The following is a 27,853-nucleotide window of genomic DNA, read 5'->3' as shown; positions in this document are numbered from 1 at the left end:
CCTGAAGGAATGCAGGGCACAGCTGTTGCAGGGGGTTAGGGTTGTCGGGATGCTAGCTGAGGTCAGTTCTGGGCAGGTGGGAGTTTTGAGGATGGGTGTGTAGACAAGACAATGTTTTTTTCCTCTCTTCTCTTGTCTTTTTTTAATGGGCTGCTGGGGGGCCCTGCTGGTTCACCCATCTGTAGTGCATTACTGAAGAGAAGGGCATAAAAAATGTGCTAGTTTTAAAAGATAAGCGTTCTGCCCGTGCAATTCAAGGTCAAGATGACGATTCTGGATATGTTGTGGGACTTAAGCATTTATGCATGGGATGTATTTGTAACCGATTCAAAGATTGAAGAAGTTGAAAATGCCATAATTAGTCTCAGTGGACTCTTTTAATCTGGACGGAGCGTTTTCATTGGGGTAAAACGTCTCATTACTCATCCAAGTCTTCAGTCTCTGCCCTGATTTAGACTTTTGCGGTGAACCTTTGTAGAGCCTGCGATCCAATCTACGCAAGTGGCCGATGTTTCTGGCGTTTATGCTTGCAGAGGTGCATATGTGTTAATTATTATGTGGTTGCGTCCTGACTTTTTATATGCATGCCAGCTGATAGAAACAAAATGTTGACTCTTTGTTGTGGTCATTTTTGGGGGGTGGCAAGCATATTTGTCCCCCAGGTTTTTCCGCTTCTTTGGAAATTCCCTCAGATTCTTTCAAATAGGTTTAGCAATCTCCTTCCAGGAATTTTCTGAGATTTTAAGTCCTCGTCTTAAGGCAACGATTGTTATTCACTCACTGATCTCTTTTTTTTTTTAATAACTGGAAAGGCACAGGAGGACTCACAATAGTTGTAGCCTGCATTGACTCAATGTGTAGTTACATTTCTTCGCAGGTTATGCATAACAACAGTGCAGTATGTACAGTATAGTTGCATAATGACCGAAACTGGCACTATTGCCTAACAATAGCCCAGAAGCTCAGTTTCGTTATTGTTCATTGTCATGACCCCTGAACAATGGAGCACTTTTCACAGAAAGTTGGGAAATAGCTCCACAGCATTATAAGCCTGTGAAAGATGGCAGCGGTTGTTCTTCTCTCCTGGATCACCTCTGACAAATGTCCAGGTGCAATAATTGCAATTACTCAGGGAATTCCCTGAGTACAGTGGGGATAGTACTTCCTCTGTGTTGCAGAGTCCTGAAAGTCATGAACTTGTCGCATAGTGGTGCTAATTTTGGATATTTTGAAACTGGAAGAAACCTGTTGTCAGCTGAGACTGAAGAAGTCAGTTGACTGAGTAATGAAACATTTCTCCCACTGAAAACGCTGCATCTAGATGAACTGAGTCAACTTTATGGGATTTTCTTACCTGAATTCATGAGCATGTGTCAAGGCAGTAATAAGTATGGCTAAAAGAACATGATACATAGTGGGTTTGTTTATATTTGTTTTATTTGTCGTTGATAGATTACATTGAGATTGATGGTATTCTTGTTTCCAGAACATCGAGGCATAAAACATGCAAAGTAGAATGCACTTAAGAAATTTGTCTGGCAGCTACAAATAAAAGCCATACAATTATGAACTGTAGGAACTGCAGCTTATGTGGTTGTTTATTGAGGCCAGGGCTCTTGATTTGTGTTCACATGCAGCCAAAAGTGTGTGGTTTTACGACATGAAAGAGTGCAAGCCACAACCCTTCCCCTCTGCTTAACCTTGGACAATAAAACAATGATGTTATAACATTTTGTGAGGAAGTGAATATTGAGTCCCCCTGCCAACACTGGCGGCGTCAGCTCATTCTTGCCACAACAGCTGTTCTGAATAATAGACAAATACTAGGAGAACGTGTGCGAGTGATTGTTTTTCTGTAATTCTGTGTGTAAATGCAGGTTTCCAGGTGTGTGGATAATACAGAAAATAGGCCATTATTGCCCCTTTAGCCAGTATCTGCATTAAACACATAAAACAACATTATCCTTAACAACAGATCAAGGGTAAACTTAATATACTTGTTTTGTGTCCACAGTGACAGGCTGTTTAGGGATCTCAGTGAAAAGAAGGAAACAACATCTGGGACTGGGACTCTTTCTGGACAGCAGGCAGAATTACACTGTTTCCTATGTTAACTGTTGTTAGAGAGACCTCTCAACAGATTCTGCTGGCTCCACACGAGATAATGGCCACCTCTGAATCAAACATCTCCACCCTCTTGATGTTATAAGCACAGCATTCAGAGTAAAAGGTCACTAGTAAATGAACAAAAAGAGTATTTGGTTCCTGCTAAATCGGACTGTGTTGACCTTTTTGGCATCGTGGCACAGCTGCTCCACGTATAATCCTCTTCCTCCCTTTATTCTATCTTTGATCACCTAAGACCCCGATCCATTCAATGATCTGCTCTCCAGCTCCAAAAAGTCCCCACAGTGTGCTCTCAGTGGACAATCACTTACACAAGAGGCAGGAGTAGAACTGGACAAAGTGAACCCACGCGCACAGCATTAAAGGCACATTACACAGCAGTTGTGCCATGGGGATTTCCAGCTGTGCTTTTCATTCTGCTTAGCATAACAATGATGAAGACATACCATTGAAGAGTTGGTGTAAATGTCTGTGTGTGTGTGTTTTGCAGGACACTTGGAGAGCGCAAACTTGCTTAGGAGTCATCCCTCCGGCGATCCAATTGTTCTTCATAAAGGCAATTTGTTAAACCTCACATGCAGGTATGCAGTTGAAAGCACCTAATTTTGTTGGTTTCACTTGAAATTGAATCAAACAATTATGATGGTGGTGTATAACTCTTCTTAACCACTTTGCATTACAGTACAACTTCATTTACTTTACCTTTGCTCTTCTAATTGCTGGACTTCAGACTCTGCGCTCATTATATGGCAGAAATTTTAAGGGAGAATTAGCAGGACGTCCCTGGTTCTGTGGACTCTTACTAGCTACAAAGAAGCTGGGACAGTCCCTGACCGGAAGCAGCGATGGTGGTCCACGTTTATCAGTCTTCTTCCACTTCCTTTATGGAATTTAGGACCCAAGTGCATTCACATTTCTTAAGAATTTAGGGTATTGCATCATTTTTTAGGCCTCCAAAGAATGCTTAGGAACTCATGTTGGTTTAATGTAATGCTTCCTTACAAGGCCACATTGTAAGAAGCCTGATGCGTAAAGCACTGTCTTGTTTTTTGGAAGTGGATGAGAACTGGAGGTTCTGCTTGACCCAAAATTCTGCAGGCAAAGGGAGAGGAATGTGAGAAATGCTAGATGTTCCTCTGGGATCTCTTTAATGAGCATTTTAAACTGAATTCTGTGTGGAAAGAATGTGTTAGTTAAGCACATCATTGAAGAGAAACATGTTCCCATGTGAAAGTTCAAACTTTTGGATGACTCAAGATTAACTTGAAATAAACTTAAAATGGAAACGAAGCCCAAAAGTCCCCAGGGATAAGCTACTAAATTTAGTAGCTTTTGTGGTCACTGCCAGAGGTGACACCTTCTCTAAAAATAGATCCACTTTTAATAGAAATAATGCTTTGTTTTTTCTAATGCTATTTGCCTCGCCCAAGATCTAATATCATTTAACATTCTCTCTCATTTTCAATAATGTCAGAGGTCACGGTGTCTTCAGCTGGACACTTGCCCAGCGGTCGATCGCATCGCAGGGAGTGAAGGTGGAGAAGTGTGATTCAAGACCTCATCGTCAGTCTCACTGCAGCAGACTGATAGTCACACACCTGATTGCCAATGACACAGGGACTTACACCTGTAAATACACCAAGGATGGTTCATACCAAATCAAATCCACCTATGTGTATGTCAAAGGTGAGAGCTAGAAGCTGTTTTGGATGTATAATGCTCAAATTATGCAGTTCATAATTTAAGAAATTGTCCAGTGTTAGAAAAACTGAACTCTAAAACTGAAAATAGTTCTTACATTTTGAACCAAATGGTTTTTTCATTCAGAGATTTAAAATGCACGGAAGATTTGTGTTTAAAAAAAGATTTCAAAGGATGATTGTTATCTCCTGATGGCAGCTGCAGGATTTAATGTTGAACTGATCTCACAGACGCTGATATTTACAGTATTGAAATGACAAAGAACAGTGTGGTATTTCCTGCAAGACATAAGACACAAGACACATCCTTTATAGAAGGAAAAAGGAGTGAGTTAGGCAGCAGGATGTAAAGGACCATGATGTTCAGGGTGTACCTTCCTTTTTCACTATGTCAGCTCCAATAGCCTTTTTTTTTTAAACGGCATGGGAAGAATGTGCAAAAAAAACAAAGAAAGCAAGCAAGACCTGCTTACTAAAATTTGTAGTTGTATGCATTACATATAAATGTAGAGGCAGTTATTGCTACCTTTTTTCAACTGGAATTCCGGCTGAGGTGCCACAGGTCTCCATCTGAGAGAAAAAAAAATAGAGAAAGGAAGTGGTTTCTGTGGTGCCGTGGTTTCTCCTGGAGGTGAGAGGATAAGCTAATTGCTCGGGAAACCCTGGTCATTGACCATTTCCTGCTTCAGCTACTGTTTTCCTTGTAACGTTTCCCTAAACCTCACATGGCACCACATACACTTATATAACTGGAGATTGTACTGGGCAGCAGAGAGTAAATTCCAATATCAGCCAATGTGACCAAAGTGGTTTTATATTTTGAAAAATGTTGGTATAAAGTTGCTTAATATTGGTCTACAACTTGGCTAACTATTATAAATATAAAAGTAGCTTTAATTCTTCTTGTGCTTTTTAAATGACTTCCACAGTTTACCTGCTGTGTCCTATTTCAAAAATCCTCAGCTGTTTATTTTTTTTTTTAACTTTTTCACACCACTAATGTTCGACCTTCCTTCAATCACAGACTATTTATGTAGCCACAGCGTTCCCACAGACTGACTGCCCTTATATGGCCAGAATTAACTAATCTGAGATTTGATCTCTTTTCTGGATCTCTGTTGAATACCCTGACATGCTCTTTTTCACTTGGTAAACCTCCTTTTCCTAGTGGGTCAAAGGTTCTGGAGCCTGTCTCAGCAGACGTGAGGGGTGGGGTACACCCTGGTTATGTTGCAAGTGAATCGCAGTGACAGAGAGCCAGGGACTGTGGGAGAAAACACATGCACTTCTAAAACCACATAGGCAGAAGGTCAAAATATGCACAAACCACACTGGAGGATCACAGCCAGCTGGCAGCTATGAACCCATTATCCTCCTGCTGTGATGCAACAATGCTAACCACTGCACTTTTAAATTAAGTTGGCTTATTTTACCAGAATAGGAATAATTTTACTAGAAAACATGGTTTCCCCAAAAAACAACTTGTGATGGGCCACATTTGATTTGAAATGGTGTTTCTGCCTGACTTGTGTTTAAGATGTTGAATTCCTTTTTTTCAGATCCCGACCAGCCATTTGTGGAGCCTGCTAGAAGTCATATTCTGGGCATCTACAGGCATGAGACCAGCCTTGTTGTCCCGTGTCGGACATCCTCACCTGATACTGATGTCACACTGACAGGGGTAGGATCTTAAGCACCATCACGCTTTTATATATCATAGTACTGCATATTATAGTAAAACACAGTATTCCATAGACACTGCTTAACATGAACTTCCAGGAAACTCACACAGCACGCCCCCTGAGAGAACAAGATTACTATTAATACCACAGCAGGGTATCCTTACCTTCTTTGAAAAAAATGTCCTTCCACTCTGTGCATAGGGCATCACAGTGGTTCTCACACCCTCTGTGTGTTAAATCATTCTAGCACACAGAAGCAGACCGGGGACAGTGGCTTAGCTATGGGAAGCTCAGGGGCGGCAAAGCGAGTCATCCTGTCTGCTTCCTCTAAGAGCAGGAAGGTGTTCCAAGAGTGCTTTTCTCAGAATAGATCCTCAGGCTAAATTTAGTCTCTCTGCTCTTACAAACATCAGGAAACAGCAGAAAAGTTGTGTCCAGTCTTAGAAAACAACAGGTAACAGCATAAGACTGTTTGATCCACTGTAGCCAGGTGTTGAGTACTCCCTTGTTTTCCAACGCACTTATCTATACAACTTAAGACCCTGTTAGTACTTGATGAAGTGCCTTTGTGGCCTTTTTGTGCCTTTTTGTGCCTTTTTGTTTCATTGTTTGCGATTAATATATGACTATATGTGTCATAGTGCCAACTGTGCATAATCACTTCTGACTCTAATGCCACAGATAGTACTGGTGTGACCTTCCTGTTATTAATAAATGCATGACACTCCTCCTTCCTGTTCACCTTCCTTCCTTCCTTCTCTTCCATTGCCTCCAGTCCCAGTCCTTCTTCTGACATGAGAACAAACAGCAGCAGGCAAGGACATCCTTTTCCAAATGTTATTTCCCTAATTGCATAAATTAATGCAGCAGTCACATTCACAGTGCGTGTTACTGGGAATACTGGTTAAGACGGCAGGATACATGACTGACAGTTCACTGCACTGTTACCTGTGCTATTAAGCAGGTGCAAAACATCACACAGACTTTGTACCCTGGAGCTCTCATTAACACTGCTTAATGTCATATCTGATTGCACTGGACATTTACGTTCTTCTACATTCATCTCCTTCTGGTAATGTCTAGAAAAGTTCAGGGCTGTCATGCATGTGTTATAAAACAGCTTAACAGATGTGTCCCCAGCTGAGCCCGGTGGAGCATGAGTTACGTGTTAAATGAAGTCGTGCAGCTTCCTCTTCAGTCTGTCTGGCTCAGTGACCTATAGTTGGCATCACAAGTGTCATCAAATGTATTAGTTTTGCCTTTTTCATTACAGGCGCCACGTTTAGCTGAGAAGGTTACAAAAGAAATGGAGTGGGATCCAATGGTTGGGTTCAGGATCCCCTACGGTGCCTCCGATTCATACAACATTCTGACATGTCATGCCAAAGTCAACGGTCAAGTGTTCAAGTCAGAGTACTTTATTACGAGACTGAGTGAGTCTGTTGTTTTCCTGGTGACATGACTTTTAATTGTTTTTAACTGTCCGATTGTTTAAGGTTTCATAACATTTCATTATGTTTGTTCCAATTTTACAGCTGATGTTCTTAACAATGTGAGGATCACTCCAGATAACTACCGTGTTAAAATTTTGACTGGAGACACCCTCATCCTCAACTGTAGTGGGGAGACCACCTATAATGGAAGAATCAACTTCACCTGGACTTTTCCAAAGAAGAACGTAAGTTAATGGTTTATCATTGACTTTACAATATTATGGAACAGTCTGCATAAGTAGCACTGGCATTTAAGGTGCTTTCTTTGTCTTCAGGAAAATCGGCATACTACAATCAAGTCCCCACTCAGACCTTCTAAGGTCCTTGTAATGAGTAAAACTTTAGTGTTGCCAAACATTACCATGGAGGATAAGGGAATCTATCATTGCAAAGCTGAGCTGAATCCCAGAGTAAATGATACTGCCACGGCAAAAGTTGTTGTCTATGGTGAGAATGCTTTTAATGCTTTATTATTACAAGTGAAATTAAAAGAATTTTAGCCTGTAAATTATTGTAACATTGGGGCAATCCTGTAAAGTAATGATGATAACCTTATTTAATCTATACTCTTTGGTTCCAGAGCATCCATTTCTTAACATTTCCTCTAAGAATGGACAGCATAGAACAGTCACTGAAGGTGTAAGGAAGATTGTGTTTGAACCCAGGGTCATCGCTTTGCCACCACCAGACATGATAGCATGGTAGGCAATGGTTTAGAGCCACTATAAATAAACCTTTTGTTATGAGCGTTGGGCACCTCTATTATTGCTTATGCACAATAAACAAACTTTTATGTACCTCTAATATTCAGGTACAAGGATGGGGTTCCTATCCAGAAGAATTCCACTTGCTACAAGATGTCTGATTTCAGCTTGGCCATCACTGATGTGCAGGAGAAGAATTCTGGCGTGTTCACCATAAGCCTGGGCAACAGAGCGAAGGGGCTGTACAGGAATCTCAGCTACGTTCTGGAAGTCACAGGTAAGCCATTACCACAAACCTGATAATCTTCACTGATGCTGACGAAATGAGGCAGCGCCTTGGCTGTGGACCGAGGCTGCCCACAGCACGTCTGCTGCTGCTGCTCTCAGTCTAGATCACTGGACGGCAGGTAGCAGCTCTAGTATGAGAGGAATTTGGGGGCTTGTTGATTCCAGGGCTGGATTGACGTAGCAGGAGCAGCTGTTGTTGATTATTGGGGCTCTTTGAAAGGGGCTTGGCAGAGTGTGTAAAAGGCCCGAGTTCTATTCTGCACACGGGCTCCAGCTGCCCCAGATCCCTCCAATCCTTACACCCTGTGTGCATACAGTATGGCTCATATAAACAGCATGTTCTATACATTATGTATTTAGCTGGAGAAAAATCAGCTTGCAATTCATTGTTATGACAACTCTTTAATATACTGATAAGTGTTAACACTAGGATATAAATATTTTAGCATGTTGAGTAGATACATGAATGGAGTCTGCTTGCTATAAAGAACAAAAAGGAGACTGTATATCCCTTACTTCACACTTAGCATGTGGAGGGAACAGCTATTTTTACTGCATTCTTTAAACATTTTTGAGGAATCCCAGTAGTGTGCCAAAAAGTGTAAAAATCAGGCCCCTCTAGCCTTTTATAAACTTTATTTATGATCCTTGACTGGCCCACTTCACAAGACTTTTATTTATTGGAATGAAAAAAAAGTACAAACACAACAAAGTGGAGAGAAAGTCCTGGCACCAGTTAGAGAACTTTTCAAAATTTTGTTCATATGTTGTTTACAGTCGTCAGAGTGCTCCGGATTACTACGCGATGTGCAGGTGTGCATGAGCTGGGGCACCGAATGCAACACAACTATTTCTGTTTTTCAAAATGCAGATAGTGCTGACATAAGTGCATCTCCCGAGGTGGGAGAAGCATTTTTGTCTGTTGTTCATAGCAGCACAAATGGTTGACTCAGTGACCCAGGCATGGACTGCGGTGAGATTGTTCTTTGACCTAGAGCCCTGGGCTAGGCAGGCACCCCCCTTCTCCTACACGCTGTCTGAAGGACAGCTAATGCTCTACGGCACGCCTTTCATAGCTGCACATCAAGACTGTCTTTCTTTTTGAGACATTTTGAGATTCCACAGCAGGCGGGGCCGGTACGGTCGATTCTTCTAGCTAACCCAGTGGGACAGAGAGTGGGGTGTGGACAGCCAGGGTGAACATAAGGTGCAAAACTAAGCTGAATGAATACGATTCAGGAAAAAATAATGAAAGGAGAAATTACTGATCCTATCATGGTGAATGCTGTTTCCCTAAAAAATATCTTGAATTCTTTTTTTATTTCCTCATAATTGATTTTAAAAAAATGTGTAATGTGGGAGTGGGAGCTTTTATTTTGGCTTCTTAAAGGAGGCAAGCCTGACCTCTGATCTAACATGTTGTCTTTCTCTTCCAATTTCTCTCCATGTTTGTGCGTGTATGTGGTTACTGTGTACTTGTGTGTGTATGTAGTGAAGCCAAGTATTTCAGAGGCGGAGCTTGCTACTGTGGACGTGCAACCTTACATGTCGGGCAAACAGCATCATCTAACCTGCACTGCTTATGGCCTGCCGTTGCCAACCATCACTTGGCACTGGCAACCATTTCACTCAGAACCGAAGTTTAAAAAGTGAGTCACCCTCATGTTATGCTCTAAGCATTGAAATGTTTACCCTAGTCGTTCTGCTGCCATGGTCTGTCACGGTTCAGCAATACCTTAAGAAATTCAAAGCATTTCAGCAGTGTAAGTAACTAATTTCAAGCACAAATTTACGCTTCAAATGTTAGGCCACTTAACCTAAGTCTAGCCTCAAAAAAATTCCATGCTTTGAATTGTGTAAATTACCAAATCATGAGCTATATCTGTATACCAGTTTCATTTTCAGGTTTCCAGAAAGTTACCGCCTGATGTTTCTCTCTATCTAAAAAACTGTCTGTTGCATTTTTTCAGCCTGAATAACAGTTGAGATGATGCAATTGAGTCCACCTGCTGTGGATATAATCCCCATGTTTTGGAAACCGTGCACAGGGTGTCTGTGGAATCATACAAAGTCTTAAAAGGTTCACAATTAATGATTAATGATATAATTTTTAGACACTTATGTTTTTAGAGACTTCGGAAATTTTAAGGACAAATTGCTATTACCCCCCCCACCCCCTCACATTTAGATGACATGATACAGCTGCTGTTTTTTAATGCATAAGCTAACTCAGTGGGCCTAGCTCGTGCCTAAAGATATCATAAAAGATCCATAATGTCATAAGCCACAAGTTGTTAGCCCAAATGCAGACCACACCAAAATTCAAAGTCCGGTAAAGAGGAAAAAAACAAAAGAACAAAATCAAACTGCCAAGTAACAAAGGGAAGACAGCACAGGGCTAATTAAGCAAATTGAATGCAGATAATCGAGGTAATAAGATAGGAGAGGAAGTGAAACTCAAATCAATGTACAAGCAACAACTAACTATCAGGAAGTGAAAAACATCAAAATAGAAACATGAAAATGAGAACCCAACACCGACGAACTAATCACTAGAAAAACCGAAAGTAACAATTCTACAATAAACCTATAAATAAAGATATACAAGGACAAACATACAAAAGTCAAAGAATATTAAACTTTACAAAACAAAACCCTAAGAAAAAACCACGGGCCATGACAGACGCTTATTATGCTGCGTAGGAGGTCCGTTTTAGCCTTGCAATATACTGTTGGAACCAAGGAGAAGATGGTAATGATGAAAGATGCAAGTTTATTGGTAAATGGCTTGACACTGAGACTGTTGATGGTAGGTGTTTCAAACTTGGGACAATGGGATGCTGACATCAGTGACATCATTTTCTGGCCACATTAATAAACATATGACTGAATACTTTCTTGTTCATTCTGAACATCCGAAAGAGGATATTTCACCTTTCTCTATCTCTCTTTTGTAAGTTTAGTCTAAAATCTGTTTTTAAGTTGGTATTAAAAAGTCTTAATTTAACTAGTTTGTACCTTTAGACGGAAACTCCACAATACTGAATCAAAATCATCAACAGCAACAAGCAGTGAAGAGATGCCTTCGCAGGATTCAGAGCCACCAGTCCGACCCGGAGATCCCTCTATAAAACAGACCTACTTTGATTCAATTGACTCTGTTCCAGAACATGACCCATTAATCAAAGGAACAAAGCCGCTGAGAGCTGCCCTCTCATTAGTGGTCAATGGTTCTGTAGGCTGAGAGGGAGACATGGGGGAGTTAAATCTCAGATTCCCCGAGTTATTGCAGTGCTGAAGAGAACTGAGAGCGCTGTATATGTGTGACTGTGCATGGATACCAGCCTGGCGGTGAACCCATAAGCGAAATGAACATTTGAACAGTCACTCAGATCGTGGTTTGGAGGGCCTGTGAACTGTAAGATCAGCAAAACAATGGGCCATTAGCTGCGTGTTATCAGGCTCCACATCCAGTGGCAAAGAAAACAAGGCAGACTAAAAGCGACTAATTATGTTACATGGTGTTAATCCACCACTTCCCCATTGGTTTCTTCACTAAATTATCGCATAAAACCAGCTGCCGCTTACCAGATTCGTGATAAAATATTGCAGAGGTTTAGTAAGGTCAAAGCAACTCTTTCTGCTGGGCCAAAGATAATCAGGGCTGGCACCAGGAACAGTGGCTGGGCTGTGGCAGGCGGCTAATGAGACAGAGGAACAGCTATAGCCTGGTGGGAGGCCAATTGTGCAAAATGTTTGTTTTATAGTGCCCTGAGCCTGCAGAGTAGCTGTCACTGTAAATCCAACTTGCATCCCTTAATCTTTTGGGAGCAAAGGAAATGTCACTTTTGGGGAGGGTTTGAATTTGAGAGAAGCTTTTTAAGAAGGCAGAAATATAGGGTTGTCTTTATCACCAGGTTGAGAAGTTATCAGCTGTCCTTTGCTGACCACCAAGGTCTCAGGATCTGCCTTATCTCCTCTGGCCAGAACGTGGAGGGTGTTCCTGTATGAGGTGACGCACAGCACAACCCTTCCTGTTGCTGCTGCTGTTTCCTTCAGTGCCTCTCCACTCATCAAACTAATTGTTCACCACCAGCGGGGCCTAAATCAAGGCTTTCTCTGGGTTTAAGAACTAGGACACCCCATGCTAGAGGGTTCAGAGAACCCTCAGGAGAGGGCCTTCACAATGAGATAGCAGGGTATACATTATTATCGTGTGATCTGGACAGGGTGTGTTTTGATATTACACTAAAGTTCCCAAATACAATAACATAAGAGACTGTTGCATTGTTCGTTGTTCAGAATGGTTGATTTTATTGCATTTTCTCCCTCCTGTAGTGACTTGGAGCCTGTCTTTGTCAGAGTGGATGAAAGGAAAAATGATTCCTACAACTGGATTAAAAGCATAAACACGAAGTCTGAACTAGTTAAAGGAAAAAACAAGGTATGTAGATTAAAGTTATACGTAGTATATGTTTTTACACAATGGATGCACTTTATAATATACATTTCCCCATGAACTGAGTCTAATAAATAGCTGTCGCCAGTATAAAGAACTGGAAGAGAGGTGGTGTGGAGAAAAGTGAGATTAGAGATGGGATTTGTTCCTGGAATTAAGCTACCTGGGAATTAGGGACAAATCACTTGGTTTTATTACACATTTAATGAACCACATCTGAAAAGAAAGGTTCTATATTTACATGAAAAAATTAGAGGTAAAGACGCTGCTTTACCTACACTGACTTTCCTCTTGTACAAAAGCTTTTGCTCTTCGAGGCCCACAGTTTGGAAATGGTGCACCCACAGCTGACAGACACAGTTCATTTCCCGTTACTAAATGAAATACACCCCACGTTTTCACAGTCTTTGTAGTAGATGTAAGTAGATGAAACAGCTACACTATGAAGGCAGACTTTGGTTTAGCTTTAAGGCAGACCTATTAATTTAAAGAGATTTTATTTCCTCCAAAATCAACGCTTAAGGCATCAATAGTTAGATAAAAAAGTTAGATAGTTAGAAGATAAGAGTCCCTTAGTTTTTCTTAAAAGACATCAAAGACATATTGCCATGCAAACCCCAAACATCCCACACAGACTTTGGTTCAAATCTCCCGTGGAAGCTTGATGCTAAAACTGTTCATGCCAAACCTAACTGAGAACAGGCCTTCGCTGCCATGCCCCTTGTCTGTATAGGATTTGGTTAAAGAAATCCGTTACAGCTGTTTTAGGGCAGGAGAAAGCATCATTGACCTTTCTGAATCCATTCTTTGTTTTGAGCTGAATTTGTAGTCCATAAATTGCTGGTGCGCTCATTAATTGTGAAATACATAACCTGATAATTGCATGCATGTAAACGGATGTCGATGCCATGTAAATGCAAATGACTAAATGACTGTTTACCATTACTAACTGTGAAATATATGACAACAAGAGCTATCCAGTCATTTGCGCACCGCGTAACTGTAAATTTGGCCTTCTTTACAGGTCATCGATTTTTATACGTGTCTGACAGAGATATAGAGGCACCTCTTATTTACAAGTACCTGTGGCCAGTCGCCGGTGCTTTATGAGGGTCAGGGCTAAGGTTCAATGATAACAAGCAGCAGTTTAAATGAAGAGGGATTTGGTGGAAGTAAATTCCTCTCTGTCACCTCATATAAATCGTTTTGGCCCGTGAATGAGAACATAGTCATGACTGGGCCCCCTCAGAAAGCCCAGCAAAAAAGGAGAGTCCTAATATAAGGAAACACTAAGGGAAGACTTGGGCACAGAGGTCATAGTGTGTTTGGTCAGGTCACGTCTTCGGGACAGGCACAATCGTCTCAGTGACTGCTTTCAATCTCATGTTACATAATGGTGAGTAATAGGTGTAACATAATATCATAAGGTCACTCAGTGTTTTGACAAATGTTCTATCAGCAACGTTTGGACGTTATGATACTTAATTTTGATGCCTGTATGTTTGTAAAGTGAACAGTTTAAGTAAAGGGATGCTGGTGTGGTTTCGTAGCTGCAGCTGGGTCTCTCACAGCCAACACAATAGTTCCTACCAGCCCAGGAAGTTTAGGCCAGCATACCCCAGACAATGCACCCACATCATTCACTCTCTTTGATGTAGCCGACTGACCCCAAAAACAGATGTCACCGTGAACACTAAACAGAACCCCATGCAGTCTGGCCCTCACCCAAGTGTCTCACTTATTATTTTGTCTATTTAAGCCATTAAAATATTGTGCTAACCTTAAAATCGAGCATGGCATTGGAGGTGCTCTCCAGGAAATGGACATGGAGGCCCAGGTCTAGATCTATAGCACCAGTATGAAGGAGACTCTTTGGCCTTTATAACTCCAGCTGTATCCTTTCATTAATGTCAAGCACTGCAGACTATAAAGCACACCAGGCTGTGTCTAGATCTCCCACTTGTTTATTAAGAGCGACTCGGTGCTCTGATGGTGATTGAAACCTCTAGAATCTATCACACTGACAGCAGAAAGTGAATTATGATATCAAGCATTTGTATATTTATTATGTTTTATCTGCTTTTAAGAATTAATAACAATCGCTTTATTGATCCCAATCAGACTGTGAGTACCCTGGTGATCGGAGATGCACGTGTTTCAGGACGATTTTACTGTAAGGCTGAGAACGACATTGGCAGCGCCAACATTACAGTGCCTTTCTATGTTGATGGTAAGTAGGTCACCAGAATATAACAAGTAAAATGTAATTTTAAAAAAACATTATAATCACACAGCTGCATGCAGAAACGCATTAGTTTAATTGCAAAGGACACTATACCATGAGCTCTATGCTTTACAAATGATCTGTGTGCGCATCGCACGCTGTAATGAACTGCAAGAACAGGAAAGGAATTCACAGATTGCATTGTGCAATAAAGAAACCAGAGGGGGCATTAATTGAAAACATCTTCCACTGTAGTTGAACAGCTTCAGGGGCGGAAGAGAGGCAAACAAGTCCTGAGCCATATGGAGTGCTGTAATGGCATGCATTTAAAAACATCATTGAATAACTGCATTCCTGCTCCTGCACCAGCAGGTCATTGCTCTTTCTTCATGAGCCTGTGTGTGCAATAAGGATTTACTTTTTATGTGCATGTGAGCAGTTCCAAATGTTCCCAAAATGAAAATCAACTGAGACAGTTATGTAATAACAGTGGGGATGAGGTGTCACTGTGCACAAGCAGAGCTCACTTTGCAATAAAGTGCATCACCTTTCCTAAAAAGTTGCATGAATCACATGTCCTGAAGGGTGAAGGACTTCTTTTGGAGTGGATGCCAAGTACTAAAAAGTTATTCTCCCAGGGTGGGAGAATTCCCAAGAGGAATCCCACTCTCTTTCAAAGGTGAGGAAGGCGGAGAATGATGGAATGCTGCTAAAAAAAGAGGACAGGATTGTAAAAACAGCTGTCTTCTCTTACGGAACAGAGAATGCTTTCCAGCAAACTGAATAAACAAGCGCATTCTGTATCCCTTGGGGCACATAGTCAGCCTCGCTCGAGTTGGATCAGTGCAGAAGCGCCATCAGCAATGTTGTCTACCGGACAACATGCTTCTAATTAATAGTGATGAAACAGGAAATAACAGGGAATTTGACATTCTTGGCCTTCTGATAAGTACCTTTGTGTCAAAAACTGTTGTCCTAATTAGTTTCTCTGGCAAGTAGGATAATTGCACGCATGTAAACGGATGTAAATGCCATGTAAATGTAAATGACTAAATATGTTGTTTGCCATGTTCCTTGTCACACTAGATCAACCTGAGAAAATAACCACTGAACCTCAGAAAGCAATTGAAGGGAACAACGTCAACCTGACCTGTCGGGCAACCCGTTATCTCTACACAGATCTACACTGGTTGGATTCCAAGAATCAAACAGTCACTTCCAATGTGTCTAGACTCCAGTTCAGTCGCTACTCTATTTCCCTTTCTCTCTATTTGCACAATGTGTCTCAAAAGAGCACTGCAGGTTACAAGTGCCGAGCCTACAAGCTCAACAAGAAGGCTGAACTCAAGAAGGCTGTACTTATTTTGGATGGTAAGTTAGAGAACCTGATTCCTGATTCCACTTTTCCTCTACGAAACAGTGACAGCACCAATAATTCAAACTTTATTTTTATTTTCCTACAGCCAGAAGAAGACCGTGGCTGAATCAAAATCTGACTAGCCAAGATGTGAACAATACCAGCACCCTGAGGCTAGTTTGTAACGCTTCAGCAGTTCCTCCTCCAAAAATCATGTGGCTCAAAGATGGTGTTCCACTAGAAGAAAATCCAGGTACCGCTGAGAAAAGTATCTCATATTTTATGGCTTTCATGAAGAATTTTTTTGTTGTTATTTTTTCAGTTTTAGTGACCGGGTTGACTTATTACAAGAAGATGAATTAAGTGCAGTCTATTGACAAATTAAGGTTTCATACAGTTAAAATTGTGTAGTCATTAAACTTGCCTTTGCACTGCCACAAGTTTTCAAAAAACATCAAAAGTTAAAATTCTGCACTTCTTTTAGGCTGTTTAACTAACAGTTTGTGCGTTTCAGGTATCACACTGGGTGAGGACGGTACCCTGATCATTGAGAGGGTCAAGAAAGATGATGAGGGTCTGTACGAGTGTATAGCCAGCAACACTGAGGGTGTCCTGAAAACAAGCGCTTTGGTTACTGTGTCTGGTGAGTCAGTCATGGAATATTAACTATTAAACATAAAGAAATTTTCAACAATCTAACCTGCTATGTTTACAGCACTGAATTGTCAGCATAAAATGAAACTTGCAGATCAAAATAAGAGCATTACTCATAAGGGGAGTCAAGCATTTTCTGCATGCCTGGTCAAAACATCTCTGAGACCCTCTTGGCCTCTTGTTTTCTTGTCATCACTACAAATAGCTCTGGTCAGACTTTAGTGAGAAAACTCTCCCCTGACAGAAAATCTGTGGCTGCGAGGAATGCCAAATGAATTCCTTCTTGAGTTTTATGATCATAGCTTTGGCTTGGAGCCATCATGTAGAGGACACAACCCTTGTAAATCGTTAAGAGGGCCACTAATGAGTTGAAAATGATTGACTGCTACAACCACCAAGGCACTGGAAACACATAGTAGATAATTGGAGTAGAAGGTCATTAGAAAATGTAAAAAGTGGGCTATCATGCAAGTCATTCCATCCATATCTGTACACTTTAGAATTAGCTTTATCAGCTGTTTTTTCCATGCTTTCCATAAAATATATGTATATATATATTTCAGCTACAAGCTACATGCGTGTCCTGCCATGACTGTTTAGTCAAGGACGGCTTGAAATAAGAGCCGGAAAAATTTTGTGTAGATTTGAGAGACGTGAGTCTGTAGTGTGGACATGGATGGTTAGAAAAGCCGTGTTTAGATGAAAACACTCCAGGAAAAAAGTGTGGTATGCATTCTCCAAGCAAACCACAAATGCTAAGCGTGTTTCCACTTCCTTTTTATATACAACCCCTGAAAGAGAATTTGGGAAGAAACAAATAAACAAGAGTGAAAGAAGTTGAGATGATATAAAGATTTTAGTCAAAAGCCGTATTCTTTATTTGGTAATTTGTTACAGATTGTTTCCTTTTGATCATAAATCTCCAGACCCTGCCAATATAATATGACGCATGAGAGATCACAAGAAGGCCACAGTTTCACTTTTGCAAAAGAGGTCTGGTATTTGACAACAATTCTTCTCTTTCCAGAGGATGAGGTGAAGCCAGGTGTTGAGGTCATAATTTTGGTGTGTACGGGAGCTGCAGCAACGTTCCTCTGGATCATGCTTATTCTTTTCATTCGCAAGCTAAGGAAGGTAAAGGACTACATTATGCTTTTTCTTACAAGCAGAGTGAATCACACCACAAAGTCAGGGGAGTGGCATTGCACTTGTGGCATTTTATGCTTCCTCTTTTGTGTTCTTGAAGGCAGCTATTTTGGAAATGACTGACTTATGTGTGTTGTGAAATCCATTTTAAGTGAATGATCCTTTTAGCTGGTATTGATGATTTTTCTTTGTCATGATCGTTGGGAAATAGTGACCTTTCATCTTCAGATTAGAACATAATGTACTTGAGTAAAGAAAAAAGACTACAGCAAGAATTAGTATTATTTGCTACTTATTTGCCACTTAAAATAACCTAAAACATAACAGTAATGATAACATTAATCTTTCAGCAACCAGCACATTATAAAATGGGTCCATCTATCATCATTGATCCTGATGAATATCCCCTCGAGGAGCAGAATGATTTGCTTCAGTATGACGGCAGCAAGTGGGAGTTTCCTCGTGACCGCCTACAACTAGGTGAGCACTGCTTAGGGTCATCAGTGTTTTGAAAAAATTTTCATTATTAAATATGCACCATCTGGACACTTCATTAGGTATAACTTGCTAGTACTAGGTTGGACCCCTTTCCTCTCCAGACATGCCTTAATTCTCTGTGGGACTGAGATCTGGTGACAGTGGTCTGACTATTCCCATCTGACCTCCGACATCAACAAGGCATTTTCTCCCAGAGAACTATTGCTCACTGGATATTTTCTATTTTTCCGACTATTCTCCGTAAACCCTAGAGATAAAATCCCAGTAGATCAGCAGTTTCTGAAATACCCATCTGACACCAACAACCACGCCACATTCAGAATCGCTTAAATACCCCTTTCTTCTTCATTCTGTTGCGCAGTTATGAACTTCAGCCGGTCATCTTGACCATGTCTAGATGTCTAAATGAGTTGCTGCCATGTGATTGACTGATTAGATACTTGTATTAACGAGTAATTAAATTTGTACCTAACAAAGAGTCCAGTAAGTGTAGATACAGCAGATCATAATAAAGCAGCAAATTTACACATAGCCCATCACCTCAGGATTTTTGAATATGTTGTTTTGCTTTCTGGAAGTTTTATATATGCAGGTTTGGGGCCAAACTGGAAATCTTCCACAGTCTACTCATCAAAATGACATTTAAACAATGACAGAGCATCAGTATTAAGTCTCAGTTAAACATCACTCTTTGTGTAACGTCTTTCCTTTAAGATTTTAGATTGATTTTAATGATGACAAAAAATGTATATAAAGGTTATCAGTTAATATTAAATCATAGACAGAGCTACATAAGGTACACTGAATAGGTGTAACCCCTCTCTGCAACTGGTATGTAGGGTTATCAGTGAACTTGGCTATCATCCGGTCTCAAGTGAACCACAAATCCTCTTGAAAAACTGTCTGGTGATCAGAGCTGCAGCAGGTTGTTTTAATTATACAGCCTGACAGAAAGTTCTAATGCCTTTCCACTTATCAAAAACCTTCTTCCTTTGCCAGGCAAAACACTCGGCCATGGAGCTTTTGGAAAAGTGGTCGAGGCTTCTGCTTTTGGGATCGACAAGCTCTCAACCTGCAAGACTGTTGCAGTCAAAATGCTGAAAGGTAGGATGTCAAAAAATTCACTGACCTTTTATGTTGTGCACATTCTTACATAATTTGGCCAATCTACCAATAGTGGTGCAATGCTCATAGTACTTGCACAGGCCAGCAGTAAAGTCATCGTTTAATGTGCAGCAGATGAATGTCGAATATCCGTCACTTCTGCATAAGATTTATTTCACGTGCATATCACAGAGTCATAAACTACATCACCATACACACAGTTAATGTTTGCATGGTGTTATAGCTCAAAGCAAAAAAAAAAATCCAATGCCTGTTTCTTGCAAAGTGCATGTAGAGGTAAAACCTCTCACACTGATGGGAATTGGGAATTGGATTTGATCAGAAGTGTCCAAGTTATTCGTGTGAAAAGGTTTTTTTAATTATAAGAGACAAGCCCAACATGAGCAATAAAAATATGCTCATGTGTTTATTTGACACATTTTAGAGAGTCAAACATTTGGAAATCCTCCTGTGTTCAGTCTTTATTTGAAGCATTTACAATCTCATTCCGACATCTTTCCAAATGTTCACTGTAAATATTCAAAATGAAAACAGGAAGCTAAACAGTTTTGGCTGTTATTGCAAAGCTATTTCATTCACCCCAGCGAATGCATGAATGGCACATGTAATTCCCTAAAATTCTTTCCTTTTTGGCAACGCTATAGAAGCAATTTGCAGACCTATCAGTAAGTAGAGATTTGGGGAAGATGTGTTTGCAAGAATGAAAAAATAGGACCGCTGGGTAGATATTTTGCTCTTTCTTATCATTAATCACTACTCTTCATAAATCTTCATGAAAGGAAAATGCTCTGGCAGGTTCACTGAAAGGAACATGAATGCTCTGCTGCTGTTGGTTAGGGTCATCTGGTCATAAGTTAATGGAATAAAGCAAACTCAGGGTGTAATGTTTCCCTTTTATCTCTGTAATTATGTTGGTATTTCAGATTGGCCATAAATGATTATGTAATATTTCTGTATACCACATGAGATTTCAGAGTAGTCTTGGGTCTCAGAAATTAAAAAGTAAAAAACTCTGGCTGCTTTGGTTTTGTGGTTGGTCATTGAAAAAAAAAGAAGGGTCTGAATCTGGATTCTCATAAGTCAATGTAAACACATGTCACTGAATAAACCTCTCAAACTCAGGAGTGTAATGTGAACACTTCCCCTTTTATCTCTGTAATTATGTTGGTATTTATCTTTCAAGATGTCGTCCAACAAAAGCTGTTTGATATAAGTGGGCCTAAAAAGCCCCCACATATCTTTCTCTCTTATTTCAATACTTAAATTGAATTAAATTAAATTGGTCCTGTAATGCCAGTTTTTTAGCCTTTTCTCCATAGTAAAAAACTGTGAACATAAACTTTCTGCTTGCAATGTATTGTGCAAAACAATGTAGTTAATAAAAATCTATGTAATATTTCTGTATACCACATGAGATTTCAGAGTAGTCTTGGGTCTCAGAAATTAAAAAGTAAAATAGATTTCACTGTTAATATATAAATACAGATAAAAAGTTGAATGCACTTAAAAAACCTCTCCACTCTCTGTTTTAGCTAAAAAACATGTGTATGCTTACTTGTTTTTCACATGAATTTAGTCAAGCTGGAAGTTTCTCAAATTAAAGGGCTTACGAGACCATTTACTTTGGATGTTGAAGCACCAGCTGATGTTTACATTCATTACAGGAGGCGCTACATCAAACGAGCGAAAGGCTCTGATGTCAGAGTTAAAGATCCTGATCCACATTGGCCATCACCTCAATGTGGTTAACCTGCTGGGAGCCTGCACGAAACCTGGCGGTGAGCATTATTAGTGTGATTATAATATATATAGAAGCATTGTTTTTTAAAGGATACAAAAATACTGCCAGTTAGGTTTAGGATTAAGTTGGCATCTGTTTTTGACCCTTGTTTTTATTCCCGTAAATAATAATCAGAGGAATGATTCCATCTTTAACAGGACCGTTGATGATGATAGTGGAGTTCTGCAAATATGGAAATTTGTCCAACTATTTGAGGAGCAAGAGAGACGACTTTCTCGTCTACAAAGTGAGTCTCCATCTGTACGATATGAACAGTTTCTTTCTCGTCATTTTTGTACAGGGAGTAACTATTTTTACAACGTTCTTGGAATTTCTCCTATTTTGTAAAGATAAATTCATTGTAACTTAATGCAGTGTGATTATATTCCACTAAAATCTGATGCGTGTAAAACGAATAATTGAATTTCCTATTTATAATGAAACCTGCGTGTCGATCAGAGCCCGGATGGTAAGGTGGTTTCATCCGGATTGGGCTGCGAACTCAGCGAGCTGATGAAGCGCCGCTTGGAGAGCGTGGCCAGCACCGGAAGCTCCGCGAGCTCCGGTTTTATCGAAGATAAGAGCTACTGTGACTCAGAGGAAGAGGAAGAAGGTAAAAGCCAAGCACGTCTTGCTTCCCTTCAACCCCCGCACTCCTCTCTCCTCCCCGCTTGTCCCTCCTGCTGTCCCCCTTCTTCTCCCCCTCCTCCTCTCACCTCTGCTCCACCCCTTCTGCCCAGGAATGAAAGCTCCCTTCAGATTTGTTTTTCAGTCTGAGTCTGATGGGACATTTCCTCCTCCTGTTCGGCAGTACAATCAGTGCAGCAGGAGCGACTGTCACCCCACTGAGTCTGGGGAGGCGTCTGTTTATTTCCTGTCCTGACCCCAGCTATTGCACAGCTCTCTGCCTTGAGCTCAGCACGTCAGCCATGTTGTTTCTAATGTGTTATTTCGGGTTTGATTAGCTGTTTACTCAGGTGGAAGTGGAAGAGCTCCTTGTGAGTTCCTCTTGCAGCACGCTGCGTCCATAACTACACGTTTCACCTGACATCTGAAAAATAGGAGGGCTTGTAATATTTTTTTTCTATCACTCGTCTATAAAGAATGTTTCAAAGACAGAGTGTGGAGGAGGAGACATGTACGTGTCAGGATGGATTCTTAAGATGGCGTGTTGTAGTCCAGGGACTTTGCAGTTTCTCCCTTGAGAGATGTTAGTGCTTCATCTTATCTGATTTATTTGACAGGTGTGGAGGGCTGCTGATAACATTTCAAAACACTAAGCAGAGGAATAGGATTGTCTTAAAGTGGAAGGCCAGAATGAATAATCACTCTGACTGGGACTTGTTGTTTTGTTTCACAGAACCTGAGGATTTATATAAGAGAGTTCTGACACTGGAAGATTTAATTTGCTACAGTTTCCAAGTTGCAAAAGGCATGGAGTTCTTGGCTTCACGAAAGGTATTCTCTCCCTCACAACAGAAGTCAATGCATTTCATGTTTTTATGTTTTACAGAACAGCAAATGTAAATAAAAATGTGAATGGGTGCCGTTTCTACTTTGACCAACTTAACTGTTTTATTTTTAAGCGTGCCCACTGATGTTTAAAGGATGTACGTGTAGAACTCGTTTATTTTTCAGCTCATTCATAGTTTTGGAGAACAGGATGACACTGATTAGAGAATGAAGCCATTGTTATAAATAATCTACAGCAGGAGTCCGTATATAGAAAAAAGAATTTCCTATTGTAATGTCACTGATGGCTTGACCATATGTTTCCCCAAATGCAGCATAGCAATGAATTCAAACTTGCAGTGTGCAGAAAACGTCAAGTTTTGCAGTAAAAATCTCACTATGTTTTTGCTGTTTTTTTAATAGTGCATTCATCGTGATCTGGCTGCGCGAAATATCCTGCTTTCTGAGAATAATGTTGTGAAGATCTGTGATTTTGGACTCGCAAGGGATGTCTACAAGGACCCAGATTACGTGCGCAAAGGAGATGTAAGTTTATTAGGTTATTAGTATCATTATTAGACCACACCAAAACAGTGAACTACTGCTACTACTGAGAACTTGATACATTTAGCAGTTCTTTGAAATGTGTGTTTATACTCCCTAGTTTTTCCAATGATGTAATAGTGTGGTGTAGTCAGTGTTCACATTAATTTTGGAGATATCCACAGATGATAGAAGGTAGTATATGATCTCTTTTCTAAATACTTGTGCACAGGCTAGACTGCCGCTTAAGTGGATGGCACCTGAGGCCATTTTTGACAAGATCTACACAACTCAGAGTGATGTTTGGTCCTTTGGTGTTCTCATGTGGGAGATCTTCTCTCTGGGTAAGTGTCACGAGTTTTACAGTAAAAAAAAAACAAGCCCAAAGCTTCTTTGTGGGAGAGACTGTTACAAATGATGATTTTTAATCTCAAAATTAAACTGTGATGAGGAATTTGTATTTTGAAGACTTGCGGATGACAGATGACAGTTGGTGGTTCTGAGTCACGCGTGAGTTGCATGAAACTTCTCTCTGGAAACATAAGTCACCAGATATGCTTAAAGTCGACCCATTATATTAAACATGGCCAGAGTTTAAAATTATGAAGTCATATGTACATTTAATCATTGTAAGCCAAAGTCTTGGGCTTCAGACTGCTCTAAATGCTCAGTTTCAGATAAAAGTTGATTTATAGGGAGGATGGCCTTAAAGAAAGTAGAGCTTAAAAAAACTTGTTGGAGATAGTGGATGAACTGAGTGACTGCACCTAGGCGCCAGCATAGGATAAGTAAAGATTTTCTTGAACTGTGAATCATACAAAGTTACCCGAGTACAGTCCATGGGCAAAAGTATTTAAACAGAATTAGTAAAAAAGGTCAACTTTAGGCAAAACATCTACAAACAAGTTGAAATGGATTTGACTGGATGCCTGGCAGGTTTTAAATAAGCCTTACAAAGAGCATCTTGATGGGTTAGATTTTAAGCAAGAGGTGCAACCTAACAGATCACATAAGGCCTAAATGATCCGCACTCAAACTGTATTTTATTTAGTCAAAACCAAAAAGGTATTTATTTGTCACCAGCAAAAACATTTCAAAGGCAAACACAACGAAGATAAATATCAGGAACAAGTTGAATTCAGCATTTAAACAGTATATAGCACACAGTATTGAAATGTTGGCAGTATTTATTGCTGTGTGTCATTGTTTGCATGAAGTATGTTTGTTTGTATGAAGCTTATAGCTAAAAAAAATAGATTTAAAAGCCTATTTTTTAATTAAAGGATGATAAACCCCGTGAAACTGGGTTATTAATTTGTATTTCACATTTACACTTTATTTATTTAATTTAGTCTCGTCATCCTCACATATTCAGGGCTGGCAGGCCAATAAAGCATTCGCCTCTGTTATAAGTCAAAATTGTATATGAGCAGTCCTGCACATACGGATGGATGGATGGATGGATGGATGGATGGATGGATGGATGGATGGATGGATGGATGGATGGATGGATGGATGGATAGATGGATGGATGGATGGTTGGACGTTTAGCATGATGTTCATCTTGATAATGGACTTGATTAGTGCCCCCAGCTTTTACAGCCTCACCAGATGTCCTGGGTAATAGCTGTCTTCTTCCACTGTGTAATTGTGCCTTTGGGACAAAGGCGCCTGGACTTGCATTGCCAGCCTGAGAAAACAGTTTTCCTGGCACTCATGCAAAAAACAATCAGGGCCTGTGAATATTAGCACAGGCATGGGACATTAAAACAAGTGAGCGCCTCTTATTCAAGCAGTCTGTTTCAACCCAGCTGGCAACATAAACTCACAGTAATCAAGCAGCCAGATCAGTGTAAAAGTGTACCCCTGCTGTGAGACCGCTGCAGCCTTTAAGGCAGCATTGTGCGTTGGTCCGTGATTGCATGTGGAACCTAGCACAGAACTAAGAACACATTTCGATTCCAAGACAACATGAAATATTATTTGCATGTTATATTTATGTCCAACAGTCACCACAGATGCAGTGAAAGTGTTTTCAAATGTGCTATTTATGAATTATCATTTGGTGTCATCAGCCACTTCCACTGAAAGAAAAGTGTGTGAAATTGTATATTTTTATCTTTTCACTGGAAAGCATACTGATGTCACAATGACACAATTTTCTTCCCTTTATTTATTTTTGTCTTTCTTACTCTTCCTCTCTCAGCACCTTATCGCCACACTTTCCATTAAAGAAACACTCGCACATCTGGGTAGTGTTAGCTGAGCCTTACAAAAATAAATCAAGAAACAGGGACACAAAATGAGCAACAAAAAAAAAGTCAGAGAAATAGATGTTTGCAATAGTGTAACTTGATGTCTGGGGGTTAAATTTGACAAATTGGAGCTCCACGGTATACTCTTTGGGTATTTTAGGAACCAAAAGTTTGTCAGTTCAGTTTTCCGAGTTCATGTATCCAGATTGTTAGTACAGTATTGATGCCAAACAGTGTACTAGGTCTATCATACTACATTAAATGGTAAATGGTAAATGGCCTGTATTTATATAGTGCCTTAACAGTCCCTAAGGACCCCAAAGCGCTTTACATATCCAGTCATCCACCCATTCACACACACATTCACATTCATTAGACCGATAAATGCTGATTAAAATGTTAAAGAATATAAAAATACCAAAGTATAGTTGTCTCATAATAAAACAAAGTAAATATAACTTAGAAGGCAAGAGCAGTTTACAGTATGATATAATGAAATGGGTATTTTACTAAAAACTTTGCACATTAACGATACGTATTACACATGAATCAAATGTGAAATTCCTTCTGTTTACTTTGTAAATACTATAACAAAAATCCAATCATGTACACTAAAAATATTTAGGTTAAAATTGTGCCTTATACATTAAAATTACATAAGCATTTCCCCATTCATTTGAATTGCATGGTGTCAATATAATGTAAATTCATTTAATATGGTGCAAGTTTGTCAGTCCAAAATAAATAAAACATCTGTACATAGCAACCACATGTTATATATTTGAAAATAGTGGGTTTATCACATTGTTTTATTTATGATTAGGAGACACACACAAAAAATGGATGGATGTTTAAATCCCTTTGCAGTGGGTTAGTGCGTCCATTTAAGTCCACGTTCAGGTTCTTACTGTGTTTACACACATCAGGAAACACTGAATCGACACGAGCCGCGTCTAGAAATGTGAACCGTGTGTTGCACTTTCTGTGCAAAGCCGAATCTGTCGCTCTGTATAAATCTGGGGAGCCGCAAAGATGATTTGTTGTATTATTCACTGGGATTGGAGCAAAGAAAAATATTACTTGATAATTCAGAAAATGGGCATTATTACCCTAAACCAGCAGACTGGGAATCTGATACCCATTAGTATTTCATGCTATGTTTTCATAGTAAACCAAGCATTAAAATTTTATACCCAACATTATAGTTCAAAGATAAATAAAATGTCCCATTTGGTTGGTGAGTGATGCATTAGACAGTTTAACGAGTCTAAAAACATTAGGGTTTGGCTGTATATCACTTTTAGCCAGAAGTCATTTATATTTCATTTAAATTGGTTTGAACACAGTTCTTATTACACTATCCAAATCTGAGAGAGATTTTTATGTGACAGAGCAAAGACCAGTAATTTATCTGCTTGGCTTGTGTTCACTTGAGTTATGTTAATATTGTGTCACTGCATATTATTTTTAAATAAGAAGTAGAATAAACTATTTAAGGTTTTCCTTTTCTTTAAATAATAAATGTAGATGTTTCATACTCACATATAAAATGCAAATGTAGTTATTTAATTGAACTGTGTTTGCCCCTTTTTGTAAACAACAAATAACAAACCATGTTGTCTGTCTGTTAGGTGCCTCCCCATACCCGGGCGTCCAGATCGATGAAGAATTTTGCTGCAGACTCAAAGAGGGAACCAGGATGAGAGCGCCAGAATATGCTTCCTCTGAAATGTAAGAATTCCTCACAGCTACACTTCAGGGTATCATCTTTCTTTAAAAAAACAGGAGGCGTTTCTGGTGAAGCAGGCAGTGTTCCTAAGAAATAACTTGAACTAAAGTGCCGAATATTGGTCTTATCCTGTAGGTCTGATTGGAAAATCCAAGACTGATTTCATGAAACAAAAATACACCATATAGTTTGAAGGTGTGTTTATGTCTCAGGCAGTAACCTCCACATCACCGGCCATATGTTCTCCTTTCAAACTCCAAGAAAATAAACCCTCTCATATCAGTCTGCAGCTAAGAGGAGGTCTTGTTTCCTTCTCCCTCTTTGCACTGCGCCAGCAGGTCAGGGGTGCTGGATAAGAATCATGTGTAATCCCGCTCTCAGAGTTGCAGGAGGAAATATTAGCTGGTGATTCACTCTACAGCGGCATGCTTGGAGCTGTGAAGCGTTTTCTGACTGACAGCGGTGCAGATGAAACTTAGCACTTAATTCAAATGCCTACTTTGGAGGCCTAAAGAGGAGTTTTTTTTGGTTTTTTTTAGAAAGGATTGGAGGATTCAGATAGACATGAATATGTGCAGGAGAACACAGAGCCCCCTCTTTGGTGTCAGTTCTATCAGTTCGTAAAGCAGCAAGTCAA

General features: G+C 40.0%; 1 protein-coding gene across 1 annotated transcript in view; it reads left to right on the top strand.

Annotated features, from left to right (window-relative positions):
* Positions 1-27,853, top strand: part of kdrl (kinase insert domain receptor like) — a 43,854-nt gene that overhangs the window by 4,513 nt on the left and 11,488 nt on the right. The window contains exons 2-25 of the mRNA XM_031744865.2: positions 2,618-2,708; positions 3,602-3,813; positions 5,387-5,508; positions 6,783-6,942; positions 7,045-7,187; positions 7,278-7,449; positions 7,583-7,703; positions 7,814-7,983; positions 9,487-9,643; positions 12,333-12,438; positions 14,575-14,683; positions 15,764-16,048; positions 16,141-16,287; positions 16,549-16,677; positions 17,716-17,822; positions 18,185-18,314; positions 19,332-19,436; positions 21,122-21,235; positions 21,396-21,484; positions 21,697-21,850; positions 22,598-22,695; positions 23,113-23,235; positions 23,465-23,576; positions 27,119-27,218. Of these exons, the coding sequence (XP_031600725.2) occupies positions 2,618-2,708; positions 3,602-3,813; positions 5,387-5,508; positions 6,783-6,942; positions 7,045-7,187; positions 7,278-7,449; positions 7,583-7,703; positions 7,814-7,983; positions 9,487-9,643; positions 12,333-12,438; positions 14,575-14,683; positions 15,764-16,048; positions 16,141-16,287; positions 16,549-16,677; positions 17,716-17,822; positions 18,185-18,314; positions 19,332-19,436; positions 21,122-21,235; positions 21,396-21,484; positions 21,697-21,850; positions 22,598-22,695; positions 23,113-23,235; positions 23,465-23,576; positions 27,119-27,218 (3,256 nt within the window). The remainder of the gene's footprint in view (positions 1-2,617; positions 2,709-3,601; positions 3,814-5,386; positions 5,509-6,782; positions 6,943-7,044; positions 7,188-7,277; positions 7,450-7,582; positions 7,704-7,813; positions 7,984-9,486; positions 9,644-12,332; positions 12,439-14,574; positions 14,684-15,763; positions 16,049-16,140; positions 16,288-16,548; positions 16,678-17,715; positions 17,823-18,184; positions 18,315-19,331; positions 19,437-21,121; positions 21,236-21,395; positions 21,485-21,696; positions 21,851-22,597; positions 22,696-23,112; positions 23,236-23,464; positions 23,577-27,118; positions 27,219-27,853) is intronic.

This window comes from Oreochromis aureus, linkage group 2 (assembly GCF_013358895.1).
Source record: "Oreochromis aureus strain Israel breed Guangdong linkage group 2, ZZ_aureus, whole genome shotgun sequence".
Taxonomy (NCBI): domain Eukaryota; kingdom Metazoa; phylum Chordata; class Actinopteri; order Cichliformes; family Cichlidae; genus Oreochromis; species Oreochromis aureus.
This window is presented reverse-complemented; position numbering and strand designations above follow the sequence as displayed.